The 15,264-nt window shown below is 41.2% G+C and overlaps 1 protein-coding gene across 2 annotated transcripts in view; it reads right to left on the bottom strand.

Moving 5' to 3' along the window:
- Positions 1-2,934: 2,934 nt before the first annotated feature.
- Positions 2,935-15,264, bottom strand: part of dcbld1 (discoidin, CUB and LCCL domain containing 1) — a 38,926-nt gene continuing 26,596 nt past the window's right edge. Inside the window, exons 8-16 of one of the 2 annotated variants that reach the window (XM_084082447.1) lie at positions 13,992-14,231; positions 10,521-10,633; positions 9,853-10,000; positions 9,278-9,379; positions 7,735-7,836; positions 7,534-7,618; positions 7,361-7,407; positions 6,856-6,975; positions 2,935-6,560 (exon numbers count right to left, since the gene is read on the bottom strand). In XM_084082447.1, coding sequence (XP_083938573.1) covers positions 5,974-6,560; positions 6,856-6,975; positions 7,361-7,407; positions 7,534-7,618; positions 7,735-7,836; positions 9,278-9,379; positions 9,853-10,000; positions 10,521-10,633; positions 13,992-14,231 — 1,544 coding nt within the window. In that variant the 3' untranslated portion in view covers positions 2,935-5,973. The remainder of the gene's footprint in view (positions 6,561-6,855; positions 6,976-7,360; positions 7,408-7,533; positions 7,619-7,734; positions 7,837-9,277; positions 9,380-9,852; positions 10,001-10,520; positions 10,634-13,991; positions 14,232-15,264) is intronic. The other variant, XM_084082448.1, reaches the window with a different exon arrangement.

Genomic DNA, 15,264 nt, shown 5'->3' with positions numbered 1-15,264 from the left:
CATTTTGTTTAAACTAAAGTATTGTATGACTTAATTTCTTATGACACAGTTGATTTCTTATACCAGGGGTCTTCAACCTTTTCAGGCCAAGGACCCCTTAGCTGAGACAGAGATGAAGCAGGGACCCCCTCTACATATTGTATAAAATTGTGTTTCAGATTAAACTTTGTTTATTTGGTCTGTTCTTTTTTCCCTCTACACCTATCTCTTTGCCAAAAATAGACGATCTACAAGTTTACAATGTCAGTTTGCAGATCTGCTATTTTTGGCTAAAGTTCACCTCAGAAAAGGGATGCTAGGGTTCAAGGGGTTAAGGTAAAAAAAATCATATCACACAAAGATTTGGCGGATCCCCTGTAGTAACTCTGAGGACCCCCTAGGGGTCCCGGACCCCCTGTTGAAGACCCCTGTCTTATACTATCTACTTATATAATCGAGGAGTGACTTCCGCCCCGCCACTGACGCTATACCCACAGCTCTGTTGTCGACTAAACACAACACCGACACACCACATCTCGCCACCACAGTAGCCACGGCGTGTGCGCAGAATTTACGGGTGGCGTAGGCCACCTATCATTGCTCACTACACAGTTTCCACGTCGCAACATAATTTATTCCACTCACCACATTACGGACAAAACGGAAGGTGAAACAGTTTCGTACCGTTTACCGTGCACACCACCGACACCGCACGGCGACGGCTTTAGCCGAAACAACACGAAGCGCCGGGCCATTGAACTCTGCGCATCTCCACGAATCCCAAACAGTTGCCCTGCCCTTTATTACAATTATTACAATCCAACTCATTCATGGTGGCTTGTATGCTAACACACACGTGAGGTCAGGGGAGGAGAGGAAGGGGGAGGTGGCAGTCATGAGAATCAGCTGCTGCCCCCCACTGACACCAAACTGTCACATTCCTCAGTGCACGAACTGACCGTGTGTGTGTGTGTGTGTGTGTGTGTGTGTGTGTGTGTGTGTGTGTGTGTGTGTGTGTGTGTGTGTGTGTGTGTGTGTGTGTGTGTGAGAGAGAGAGAGAGAAGGGAGTGGGTGCTGCCGCATGTGACTTCCTAATTCTACAAAGGTATGTGGGAAAGCCTCCACTTGTATCAGATGTGTCCCTCTTTTTGCTTATACAGTTCCCGTTCTAGCGTTACAATCATTTTAACCACTTATACGTTTGTACATCTGCTATTTTTGAAGATTTTGAATAATTTTCATTTATTTTTTACACAAATCTTCTCTTCTGCGAGTCCCTGGCACAAAACATTTTCAGATGGGGGTCCGCGGCCAAATACATATCAATTTGGGGGTCCTTGACATGAAAAGGTTTGAGAACCACTGCTCTATAGGACCCCAATCTACAACGTAAAATCACGTTAACTCCGACAGTGTACAAACAGAACCAAATGGACCCTTATGGGTCCATTTGTACACTGTACGCTTTGAGGTACAAACCTTTAAGGGTCAATTTGGGACCCTGGTGATCCCCAGACCCAACGTTGATAAGTGGTCTAGATCACAAGCCCAGACTTGTTAGGTGACCTTTAATCTCTTTCAAAACAGGTGCTTGTTTGGACACTGTCAACCTACTGCATGACCACTGCTGTAGAGTGATGCAGGGAGAGACAGCCCTAGAATTAAGTGGAACCTACCTCAGGCACCCAGACCAGTTGACATGACTTGTTTCACACACCATCCTGGATGTATATGTTGCTGTCTTAATCCATTTGTGCTGCACCTCACCTGCCACCATCTGTGTAGTCTATGCCATCATACAGCAGTTTCCAGAAGGAGGAGGAACCAACCAAACTATTCTTATGGCCTGACTTTTATAATAAAAGTATGTCATTTAATTGGCAGTATTCATGTTTTTATTGTTTAGATGCTAAATAATACGTTTGGTCACTATTGTAAAACAAAGATACAATATATTGATATACAATATGCCATCTGTATGATCATTGTCACAAAATAGTCATATGGATTTATAAGGGAATATAATTGGACTCATAACATGGGAGTCATGATTTAAAAACACAATATCAATTGATTGTGTAATCTTTTGCTTAAACAGGCATATGTATATCTTACATTGAATCCTTTTTTTACTACTTGCAGATCAGGTAAAAATGTGATTACATGTCATTAACAGATAATACCAACAAGTAGCATTTGTCTCAAGGTTGCTTACCAAAAGAACAGTTACTTATACAACACACATGTATAATCCGCTAATGTTACAATCAACAGGGAACTCAAATGCAGGACACAGACTGAATAAGAAAACTTTCATTGACTGGGTTCTCATGGAATGAAGGTGGATGGAGGTTAACTGATGGACTGCAATGGGTGCAGGGAGAGTGAGGAGAGCCCGTCACACAATGTGACTTGACACTAGTCTAGTAATGGTGGAAAAAGTACTCACATTTATTTACTTAAGTAAAAGTATCAATACTGCAGACAAAAGCCCAGAATTAAAAATGTACTGAGTAAAAGTACAGATGTATTGGTATCACAATGTACTTTAAGTACCAAAAGTAGAAAGTACTCATTATGCAGAAGTTTTCAAATGTATACAAATCTTTTGAAAATAGACGCATTGTGAGCTTGTAGATCGGCTATTTTCAAATGGCCGAAATGTATATAGGGCTGAAGTGGTCAAAATCTACAAAGTAACAAGTAACCATACCGCCATGATCGCATGAACGTGTTGTGAGCTTGTAGATGAGCCATCTTTGGTGAGCGACACTGTCGTATGACAAATTCTAAATCAGGTGTAAGTTACTTCAGAGGCAGTTTTGGAATGTGGCCCACGTATGACTGGAATGTTGAGGTCAGTTGACGTCCACCTTTCATAGCTGCTGAGATGCATTTTCAAATCCATTCACACACACACACACACACACACAGAGAGAGGACACTGACGAGGCAGGTGGTCAGCTGCTGTTGGCAGTAGCTTTTATTCCAGGCTCAGTTTAGACACAACAGCAGTGCACGCACGCACACTCTCAGACACGCATGACTCGACACTTTGCATGGTAGTCACCAGAATCACACAGCAGTCTGCAGACAATAATGATTGAATTCCAGGGAGCTATGTGAAGCAGTTGCATTCAAACAATTGATAACACAATCAAACCTCTAACATCACATATGACTCATAATATACACCAATTGTCCCCCCCACAAACAAAACTAAAAACAAATCTCCTTAAGAATATTTCACAGAAACAAAAGCCAGTCTTCCTCTCCTGAGTATAAAGCAGCAATGCCTCACTAAACCCTGATTTATACTTCATTGTACAATGTTGTCATTGTGAGCTTGTAGATTCGTTATTTTCTCGTGAGCGACACCACTGTACAATGGGGTACAAATTAAGCGTAAGGTTGGACTCATGACAAGATATGGAAAGATATCCTGAGTTAATCTGCCACACCGTCAAGAGCAGAGGTCATTTTGTGTGGTGGGATCGTGGTTTTGCACGGATCTCTTCCCTCGTTCCCTGTATAATTTTTGGTACCGGCTGTACAAAAGTGGTTGTTATTTTGACAGTAATTACATTGTCCAGTAAAAGCCTTTTGGTTTAGGTTAGTCATAACATCAGAGTTTATCGTACTTGCAGAAGCTTTACAGAAAAGGTTGTGATCAAGTGCGATCCAGCCTGCAGCTAATTTGACATCAGGCCAAAAAAAATAAAAAATTGTAGGAGGATTTAATCTGGGCTTCGTAAAAATGGCCATCCCAATATTAAGCTTATCCCAATTACGACCATACGCTGATTAAGATAGTTAGAGTTATCAGGTTAAGCTGAAGCTACAGTATTAGTTTTTATAAACTTATTGAATGTCTTGTCTAGGCCAAATTTGCAGTAAACAGTACACAACCATGACAAACCTTTTCATTTCAATAACCTCCATAACTCTGAAAGTGGCAAATTACCAATTAAGTAAACTTTTGAGTGTCACCCTTTCTCTGGATACTGTACATATTTATCAAACCGTGTACTGCCTATATGCCTATATGTGTAGAATTCACACAGGTAACCATTTCAAATGGAGTTTAAGTTCAGATCAGTTTAAACAGGAGCTTGTCTTTGTAGTAGTCATTGACATTAGTCCAGTCCAAAGTGAATGATTTGTGTCCAATTGCACAAGTGAAAACCATTGAAAATGATGGAGGAGGTACATTTTCAATCATCATGCAAGAAAGCACTTTTTCAGAGAAGACTTGAATTTAATTTAGTTACAATTACTGTAGCTCCTCATTGCTTCTTCTAACCTTTCCATTTGGCTCCGTAATCAAAATTAGGGCTCGGTTCAATTAACAACATTAACCCTGGCATCCCTATTTGGGAAAATGTCCAAATGTTTTCCCTAAGTTTAAAAAATGTAAAAAATGTCAGCTTATAGATCGGTTATTTTGTGTGGTATATTATTTTCACTATTCATCATAAGACAAATAATGGTTATCATTGGTTCCTATGTTCTGAACTGACTGAATTAAAAGTGATTTGACTCCAGCTCAGAGAGAGAGAAAATGAAAGCTTGGGCATGAAAGCCACCTGCAGCCGGAGAGGACAAAGCCTTTATTGTGACTGTTTGGACACCAAGTCCTTTCACTGTGACACACACACACACACACACACACACACACACACACACACACACACACACACACACACACACACACACACACACACACACACACACACACACACACACACACACACACACACACACACTGTCTGACTGTCTGTCTGTCTGTCTGTCTGTCTGTCTGTCTGTCCTGAACTGGCTTCACTGGGTGACTCTCTAATAATACAGTAGTGGAGCCTGCTAGAAAACACAAAACACCAACTTCAACACAACAGCGGTTCTCTACATTTGACAAGTGATCTTCCCTGATGTTTGAAAGAAGCCCCTCTCCATCCATTCTTTTAGACATGTTTTGTACATGTATTTTACAAGTTTGCGCTTAGCCTGGCCCTAGGTTTTGTATGGCTAATTCCACGTAAAGGGACAGTCACAGTATTGTAGACATCTATGCTCACAGTGTGGCTAAAGACCGAGGTGACTGAGTTACGAGCCATCCTTCACAGACAAAAGTAGATTTAAAGTACAGTACATTTATCAGTATTGCAATTAAAACCTTAAAATCTGCCGACAGTTCCTGGGGCACGCATAAGACAGACCAAGACTTGCATCCAAATCTTATCCAGACAATGCAATATAAATCTAAAGATACCCTTTAACTAAAAAATAATTTACTAGAAGCTACATCATCTGAAACACATTGAATTGTCGGTAAACTGGATGAAGGGTGGCTGACTCTTCTGGCTCAAAAACATAAAATAAAATGTTTTTGTTTGCAATGAACATATATTGCAGCAACTGCCTTTACATTAGACTGGTCCATTTTGAGAACTTCAGACCAGTCTACGTATTTCTGATCAGTCTTAAACTAAGTTTATGAGGTTGGACCCAAGTCTGAGATGAAGGCAACAGTTCCTCTTGAACACAGCTAGCAAAATATACAAAAAAAAGACTCCACACAAACAATCCCAAACTGATAATTTAACAATTTGTTGGAACTAGATCAGCCTTTGCAACTCATTTGTAGCTCCTCTGAGATGTAGGCATTCTTTGAAACAAAGCAACAAAAAAGGCCAATGTCTCAATCACAGTTGGATTTGGTCCTCCACCATGGTCCTTTCAGTATGATAAATAGATCACCGATGTCTTGGTCTTCAGGTATTGATGACTCAAAACATCCAGATAGCAGTACTCCACTGGTGAGTCAAGATTGTCTCAACTGGATGATTAGATCCCAGATGTCAATGACCACTTTTTCTGAGTGAAAGAATCTCAACACCTTATGATCGGCTGTCTGTCGCAAATCTCCATTCTGTTGAATGTTGAGATGTGCATTGTATCTGAGATTTGGTTCAGAATTTCCAAGATAGTCCCCAGTCAGGTTCCTCCATGGCCCCCCTCCGGATCTGGCCTGTGTAGTCCCATGGCGGGGTCCGAGACTGGGCTTTTCCTGACGCAGTCCCTGGGCGTGGAGTAACTCTCCATGACCAAAGGTTTGGCCTGGGGCTGTTGGTAGTCTGCATGCCTGAAGTCAAGCCTCTCACCCTGGTTGTGGCTTGGAGACACCTTGGGACAGTCATACAGCCCAGCCGAGTTCTGTCCTGACCGGTCCGTCCTCTTCACCTGGGGCGTCTGGTAACCTCTGGAACCTCCCAACCCAGGTTTCCTGTATCCGCCCTCCGAGGCTCGGAACGAGGGGCTCTTGCTGACCACCGTCCCCGGCACGTTGTAGCTTCCTGCATCGGGCATAAAGTTGTCCTTGCGGAAGGCGTGGCGCTCTATGATGGGCGTGGCGTACTCCGGTTCCTGGTTGGTCAGAGGCAGGGCGTACTGGTTGGCCGTGTGGAGGTAGTCATAGTGTGTCGCTGGGTCGGTGCCGTCATTTGCGTCCGTATCCATGGGACGGAATGTAGAACCTTTCCGGGACATGGTTCCCATGCCTATCATCAGAGGCTGCTGATACTCTGGAAAGCAGAAGTGATGACAATTAACAACAGCTGCAACATTAAGTTGAGTGAGTAATCTTCAATGTCTGTGTATAATATATGGAGAACTAAAGCCTGATTTATACTTAGTTGCACTCCAGTGTCGCACAACAAAAATAAACGGTCTACGTGTTCATAATAACACATTGCATCACGTGTTGTGAGCTTGTCACCTGCTATTTATGGTGTGCAACACCGTTGTACGATGAAGTATAAATCAGGCTTGATGCTGGCTTGGCAAGTAGTGTGCGTGCATGTGTTTACTGGTCCTAACCTGCCATGGTGCTGGTAACCATGTCCAGTTTGTGTATGGGTTCTTTATCGGAGCTGTAGCTGATGGTGAACTCTGTTGACTGGTGCCTGGCAAATGGTTGCTTGATCTGTTTCCAGCAACCTGGATCAACACAGAATACACAAGAAACAGCTTTATCCTATCCTAGGAACAAAATGCCCCCCCCCCAAACAAATGCCTAAAAGGTAGTTAAAGGGATAGTTCACCCCCAAAATGATCGATCAGTCACCCCATGGAGATGGCCATGTCAGATGTTTTTGTCGCATTCCTAAGCCAATAATTTTATGACCGGCAGCGGTTCCGGTAGGAGACACAAAGAGTCTCCTTTGTATCTCCTAACGGAACCGCTGCCTACTGATCATCAAATCCGGCTTAGGAATGCGACAAAAAAAAAAATATATATATCCATGAATTCAAGTCTCCATGGGGTGACTCGTCGATACAATTATTATTATTTCATTTTTTTAAGTAAAGATCTCTCTCCAACCTGTTTTCTCCTCAGAAGAACCATAAGAATGATCCTTGTTCTGTTTCCTAAGGCGGAGAAATGAAATAAAGAGTTAATAAATCAGATCAGAGGGTTATGTGTATTGTGTGTGTGTGTGTGTGTGTGTGTGTGTGTGTGTGTGTGTGTGTGTGTGTGTGTGTGTGTGTACTTACTTGTGGAGCATTTTAAAGAGGCAGATTCCAGTCAACAGCAGAACCACTGACAGCAACGTGGGAACGATGATGATGGCTAGTTTCACTGTAACAAACACAAGAGAGACGCTTGCTATTGCACACACATGCACTTACGCACAAACGTGCGCACACACACACACACACACACACACACACACACACACACACACACACACATACCTATGTCTACATGGAAGGGCACTGGTTGAGTGTCCTGGCCAGGTACCAGAGGCTTGGGTTTGGTTGGCTGAGTTCCTAACGTCTGGTGAGATGACATGTTGACTGATGACAGAGGGTAGGGTAGGGTAGGGTGGAGGGTGACATGAAGTTCAACAAAGTTTAGACACCCCCGCGCCACTTATACTCCCACATTTGGTGGTTTCATAGAGACCATATTGTCTAGCGGTTCTCCATATTAATGACGCTCAACAGAAGTAATGTGAGTTTAAAAAGTGCCTTCAAACTCCTTTACTTCACAAAAACATAAACTTTATTCTTAATGTTAAAGCTGCATTCCATAGCAAGTGCCGAAATGTCTACTTTTGAACTGTAATGTTTTGGAAGGTGAGAATTTCATGCAATACCTCTAAATGTCAATCAGTAGCGGTCCTACCTGTCCACAGGATTTAAATATCTCAATAAAAAAAGTCCAAACACCACTGTTGTGTTAGTTATATTTTGTTAACATACTCTATCAAACAGTGGTTCTCAACCTTTTATGGATCAGGACCCACTTGAAAATCCCAACCTTCGCAGCCCACCCAACTGGCCACTTCACACGGCAGTTGGTTGCGTGCATTTTCAGAACATGTTTATTTTAATGATCAATCAATCGATTGTGTTTCGGCTTGGATCAATGGAACTAACATAGTATACTTCAAGTTCTTATTTATCTGTATTACAATGAAAACAACATTTTCAAGGTTTTAAATAATATTTTTTTGACAATTATTTGGGTGCCCACTTGCAATATCCTAAATATTCACAAGTTGAGAACCGCTGTGTTAAAACTTTATTCCCAAACAAAAGTTATGGATTGCAGCTTTTTACACTAAACTGGAAAGGGACATGGAGACTACTGTTGCAAGGCATTTTGGTCCATGTAAAAAAATCAAGCTAACGATCCCTTTCTTCTCGGACCACTTTCAGCCAGAATGTCTTCGTGAACAGAGAACAAGCTTTCCATTTTAGAACACACTTATTAAATGGGTGGATGTTCCCATCCTTTTCACAGGCTTTGTTTTCAGTGTGATTCAGGTTTGGAGTAGGTTTTCCAGGCTCTATTATGCAGTAACTTGTTCAGTATTAGGCTGAATGACACACACCACTGTATTTACTTTTTGTGGTGCTGGGAATCACATACCATCTTGATCAAGGTCTAGGGACCGAAACATAGGCAGAAAGTCAATAAAAAAAGATAACTTGATGTTTCTATGAAGCAAAAACTTTAAAACCATAAAGAACCACATGAACTGTTGATTTGAACCACAGAAGGAGGAAACTTGACCAAAACTGGAGGCATTCAAATACAGCTGATTAAACCAGCTAGAGTAGAACGACCAACATCTGTACTGCTCTCACTTGGATGTCGCTGGAGCTCAATTGTACAACAAACACATGTTTTCTGTCTCGGCTTTCAGGACGCTGTTGCACAATTTGGATCGCTGACATAATTTTGAAGCTTGTACTGTATGTAATTGCACAGGAATAGACACACACGTACCTATGTCTACATGTAAGGGCCCGGGTTGAGTGTCCACGTCAGCTAACGTAGGCTTAGATTTGGTTGGCTGCGTCTCTACCATCACCTGAGTTGACAAGTTGGCTGATGGGAAAAGAGAGGCAATGCCATGAGGTCACAGGAATTACTTCCAAGTCCATTAGTCCAACAAAGTTGAGGAATCAAAACAATGTATCAATGATCAAATTAGATTAAATTAGTTCCCTCACACTGTAGGTGGTTTCATAGATAGGCAGATACTGTAGATAAGTGTTGGTTAAAAGACAAAAAAGTTACAGTAGGGTCACACGCTTTAAAACTGCTTTCAACATGGCCATATGTCTTTTCTTTTTTTCACACATTCTTCCAAAATAGCTGATCTACAAGCTCACAACGTGTGTGCAATGCAACGTGTTGTGAACTAAACACATTCACTTGCCATACATGATTCATGGGAAATGCATAATACATGTGAGAAATGTGGAATGAAAATGTCAGATGCCACCAGATACTACAAATGTGTAAACTCCTGTGTAGTCTGGCCACCACTGACTGTGAGTGACTAAATGTTGAGTTACCTCTGACATAGGTACAACCCAGTACCTCCACCCTCATGGCAATGTGCTGGTCCCAGGAGAGAGGGATGAGGCGGAGGTATCGTGCCACGATAGACGGATAGAAGTTGTTCCTTGTTTGGTGGAGACTGTCCTGGTTTCCTTCAAAGTCCTTAAGTTGGTAAGAGAGAGAGAGAGAGAGAGAGAGCGTGAGAGAGAGACGAGACATAGAAAGCTTGATGATATACTATATATGACTGCAATATACATCTATTTGCTACGCTGGTACTGTTTTTGAACGTTGCTATGGCAAACTAAAACGTTAAAAGTTGATGAAAATGTAAAAAGAATAATTGTTCAAAATTGTTACTCAATTAATTAGTGCTTTTAAATTGAAAAGAACTGCATTAATGTCCAAAACCGTTGATTTTATGGACAGTTCACTACTTTTGCGCAACACTGCCATATGAAAAACTTATGCCACTTATGGAAAAAGTTAAAACATTTAAAAAATGTATTTCTCCCCAACAGTGACAATGTGTAATTGAGAAAGCTGCATTTAATGATAGTACAGCGCTTTTTTAATTGGAATTGACATACAGTATATGTTGTCCCTGCAGCGCTTTTACAATTGGAATTGACCTGGCAAACAACAGACATTCTAACATCGCAGGATTGAGCAGTGAGCTCACCGTGATGTTGTTTTGAGCCCAAACTCTCCAGCGATTCTTCTCTTTCAACTCAATCCTGTAAGTTTTGATGTAATAATGTGTCTTCATCCATGACGACCCCATGGTGATGATACCTGCGAAGAAGTTTAATACAAAAGGCTCAGCCAGATACAGTATAAAGATTCATATGTGCAAATATACAGTGACAAATACCCGTAAGGAATGAGGAAATACATTTATTATTATTATTATTATTAATAATGTGTTCCCAAAAATCCGAAGACACACCTGGACTTGTCTCATGGCACACCTCTTGGAAACCGCTGCTCTACAGTAGGTTTCAATTTATCTGCTTTTTAATTTGTTGAACATTGAGATCTGTTCTTTTATAATGCATAATAATGACAGACACGCTTGTCAGATTCAGCCTCTGTAATGAACTGCTTAGTTCTCAGTCACGCAAGTCGATAATCAATCACATCAATATGTTTCAGTGAAAAGTGTGTAATTCAATTCAAGTTGTCTCAATACACTTTACATAATAGAGCAGAGATTATCTGGATCTTGTGATTATGTCTATGTGTGTCTTGTGTATGTATGTTTACTGTAGGGTTGTCCGATATTGGCTTTTTTACCGATAACCGATATACCGATATTGTCCAACTCTTAATTACCGATACCAATATCAACCGATACCGATATGTGCAGGAATTACTGTGATTAGGGTAAGCTCAAAATTTCATATCACACACACACCATACAGTAAGAACTCCTGTAACTTATTATTATTATTATTTTTTTTTAAATGTTGTTGTTTTTTTTTCAAAAACCGATACCGATATTTTCCGATATCGATTTTTATGCTAATATCGGCCGATAATATCGGGAGGCCGATAATATCGAACATCCCTAGTTTACTGTGTGTACTCTGAGTTTCTTACTATCTGCTTTAACATAAATTGCCCAGTTTGGGACATAATAAACTTGAACTTGAGACCCAACATCGTCCCACCTTGATCAAGCATTTTTGCCATGGTGGCAACGAAAAACGTAAATAAATGCCTTAAGGGTGACATGCCAGTAATAGCACAGGGAACTAAAAGCAGCAGGTAGTGGTACAATTTCAATTGTCTTTGTCCTCTGGTTAAGATGAAGCACACTCTACAGGAATGTTGAGAGCTGGGTGAAGGGAGTCATAAAGTCAGCAAAAAGTAGACTAATCACCATGGAGTCAAACCGGTAACGTGTCATCACGTCACATTATATGGAATTATGTGTAGACGATTTACACCAGTCATTATGTCAACATTTTGGTCATGTTTGAAAATGAATTTCGGCCTCAAAGCACAGAAACCATGTCTGGGATTACTTGCCTTAGCACTGTGTGTGTGGATTCCGACCTCTTTACCCTAACCCAGGGTCATTCCTAGTCCCAAAGCCTAATATCAGTGATTCTCAACCCTTTTAATTTCAAGGATTCCCAGTTTGGTATGCATTAGGTCATGGACCTCCATAACTCTCAGAGTTACAGACCTACAGAACTATCAATCATATAACTGTGGACCCCCCTGGAACTGCCTTATACAATTTAATTCCTATGGAAATTTGCAATAGTTTTATTGAATTTCTCTGCATGTAAAATGAGTGCATTTTAACTTGACTAAAGGCTCTTACCCAGACAGATGGTGTAATGATGTTCAAAGAAGAGCATTTAAACAATATTATGATTATAAGGCATGGAGTCTGGTTCAATAAATCTACTGTACTGTATATGGCACTGTATACAAACGTCTTGTGCCATATAGCTTGTATAAAACATGTATTATGTATTGCAAGGATTCATGTAAAAAAGATAAATGAATATTGTCACTTGTAGGACATGGACTCAGCCAAATCGCCGTCCAGGATTGATTGATTTACTTTTTTTTTTATTGACAGAAACATACTGTCTGTACAAATATTCAATTGTTCACAGTCAAAACGATAACACAAAATGCAAGAGAGCTTATTTCCATAGTGGTCCTATAAAGGAAAGAAAGGGCTCGTTTTATAACCCCTTTCTGTCACACAAGGCCGAGCAGGGCTGTCTTCAGTCACAACAACGCACATTCCACTCAAAGTGATGTTACTCTGTGACTGTGAACTTCCCCAACTGGAGGACAAAACCCTTCATTGTCCATTACATGTCCCTGTAGACAATCAATTAAAGCAACCGAGGAAGCGGTGACCACGTGCACGCACGCACACGCAAGCTCAAAACATCTAAACCATCATTCTGGATTCAGGCTTATATTTAGAAAGGTCTTTGTGAGGCCCTCTCTTGTTTGACCAAAATGCAACACAGAGAAGCATTCTGTCGATTTTAAGCTGTGCGGATACTGCTGCCTACTGTATGTAGAGGGTGTATGTGTGTGTGTGAAAGGAATGCATCTTTACAAGTATAATTACCCCCACTCTGTTCAACTTTCACATGCGTCTGTGACCCTGCTCTTTCCCTCTCATCATTCTTCGGCCTGATTTATACTTCAATGTGCATCGCGTCCTTGTATATGTATAAATCAGGCTTTACAGTAACTAAATACACAGTAAAACTAGGGGAAATGATTTTACTCTCAGAGTTAAAACATTCAGAGTATTAATTTAACTTAGAGTAAAAATTGTAAAAAAAAGTAATTTGTACATTATTTTGCATACAATCATGTTTCATTTATTTGTACACAAACGTGCACCGTCTTTGCTTAGCATGTAATGCACATATTGCATGTTTTGTTTTTCCCAGTTTTTATTGCAGCCGTGTGTCATGTGGTATAGAAACGTTTGATTTGGCCAAATAGTAAACTGAACGTGTGACCCGACTCTCAGGCCAGGAATTGACAGGAATGGTCTGTAATCCACTCAAGGCATTCTTTAGTAACTTAAAGGGGAGAAAGAAGACAGAGAAAGAAAGATAGATTGGGGGGGTGTATGAAATGCTTAAACTCTGACCACCTGTTCTTAATTACCGCTGGAGAGGAGGAAGCTAAACGTGAGTCTTTCCTCTGACGCCAGAATGCTGTGCAAAGAAAGCCTCGTTAGTGGGTGAACTGGAGCAGGAAGATGGTGGGGACACGTGCCAATTCAACGCCGCCACGAACTCAACTCGGCAAAAACATCTGGTAGGAAACGTACTAGTTCACAGCATCTCGCAGGCCTACACGTGCTCTTAACATTCTCACCAACACTCTCCTTTCCTGCCCATGAGCCAGTCTATGCCTCATCTTTCCCTGCTTTCTGCCCCATCTCTTTCTACATGAGGGAGAAAGTACAAAGATGAGCACACTCTAAAAACATTTTTTTTTTTAAAGGAAATAGCGGATATACTGTACATACTCACAATGCCATTGCATCTCGACGTGCTGTGAGCATGTAGATCGGCTATTTATGTGTGACGCCATCGTACAACAAAATATAAAATAGGCTTAGTGGTTTGCAGCAGGGTCGTGTGGTATTTACCAGTGACTCTCTTCTTCTCGCCGAGGTCCAGCTGAAGCCAAGGCAGTGCGTCGTTTTGCTTTGCCACCCAGAGCACAGCCGACGCTCCCCTCTCAGCCTCACCGACCGAACCAGCCACCCTGTCTGCCGTCTGCATCTGGGACCTGCTGCTTGAGGTGTTGTTGGCCGGCCAGATGGAGAGCTGCTGCCAGGTGCTGGCATTGATGGCTACAGGCCTCAGAGCTGACCCCTTCTTACACTCTGGATGAATGGAGACAGGATAGAAATGTTGTTGAAGTTTCTTTCTCAGACAATCTTTTGCCATTCTGTCTTTATATTTCGTCTCTGCCGGGCACAACCCCATATCTCCATATCATCTTTTTATGTTTTTTCATAAATGAATGCCCTATTTTATACTTCATACGTCATATAACAGTGTCGCCAAAAGATCTAATCGAAATACTCACAACATGTGGTTTGTTTGCAGATCTGTTATTTTATGTTAATGTTTTAATACATTTTACTGTGGACATTTAAAATAAATGTTTGAAATGTTTTTTCCTAAAAATGTACGGTTTTGGACATTCAGTACAAGGTTTCCACCGACAGCGACAATTTGTTACAAGAGAAAACATAAGACATGGTATGGTAGTACCATCAAAGTGCTTCTTTGTTTTGTTTTCTGGTCGTCACACACAACCTCTTAATGGCAAAGACTAAAGCCATTGTCTTTCTAAAGGCCGTCCTTCACGTTTGTATGTGATGAACATAACAGAAGAAGGTGTGGGAGTCAGGCCGTGGCCAATTACAGCAAGCGTTGACTCAACAATACGCAGGAAGTGGGGTGAAGCCTTAAAACATTCAAGCGCTCGTCAGCAGAACCAAATTCACATGCAGCTGCAGCACAAACCAGGCACATGTCTGTTTCCACATAGCCCCCCATATTTTTGGAACCTTTCCTTTCCTTTCAATGAATGTTATGGTTGTTAGCTTGTGGGATTCAGTGTATTTGTTGCATCTTCTTCTGCTTTGAAATGTACCTTTGGGGAACTCTAGACAAACATTTCTACTTGCGTATTATTATGAAACGGAGAAAACAGACAGCACTCAATAAATGTCCTTTTCACATAGTTTTATTTACCACACCCCAGACACCCAGTTTAATCTGGAGTGTTGCGGGCATTATACTGTGCTGAGGAGTCTTCCTTTCACATTGGAAATATAAGCAGAATGCAGTAATTACAACTGATTCTCACTGGCGGTTTGTTGTTATGCCTGTGTTGTCTTCGGTAGC

The sequence above is a fragment of the Gymnoscopelus microlampas genome (assembly GCF_963454915.1).
Source record: "Gymnoscopelus microlampas genome assembly, chromosome: 16".
NCBI classification, from domain to species: Eukaryota; Metazoa; Chordata; class Actinopteri; order Myctophiformes; family Myctophidae; genus Gymnoscopelus; species Gymnoscopelus microlampas.
Note: the sequence above shows the minus strand (reverse complement) of the source record. Positions and strands in the feature narration are given on the sequence as shown.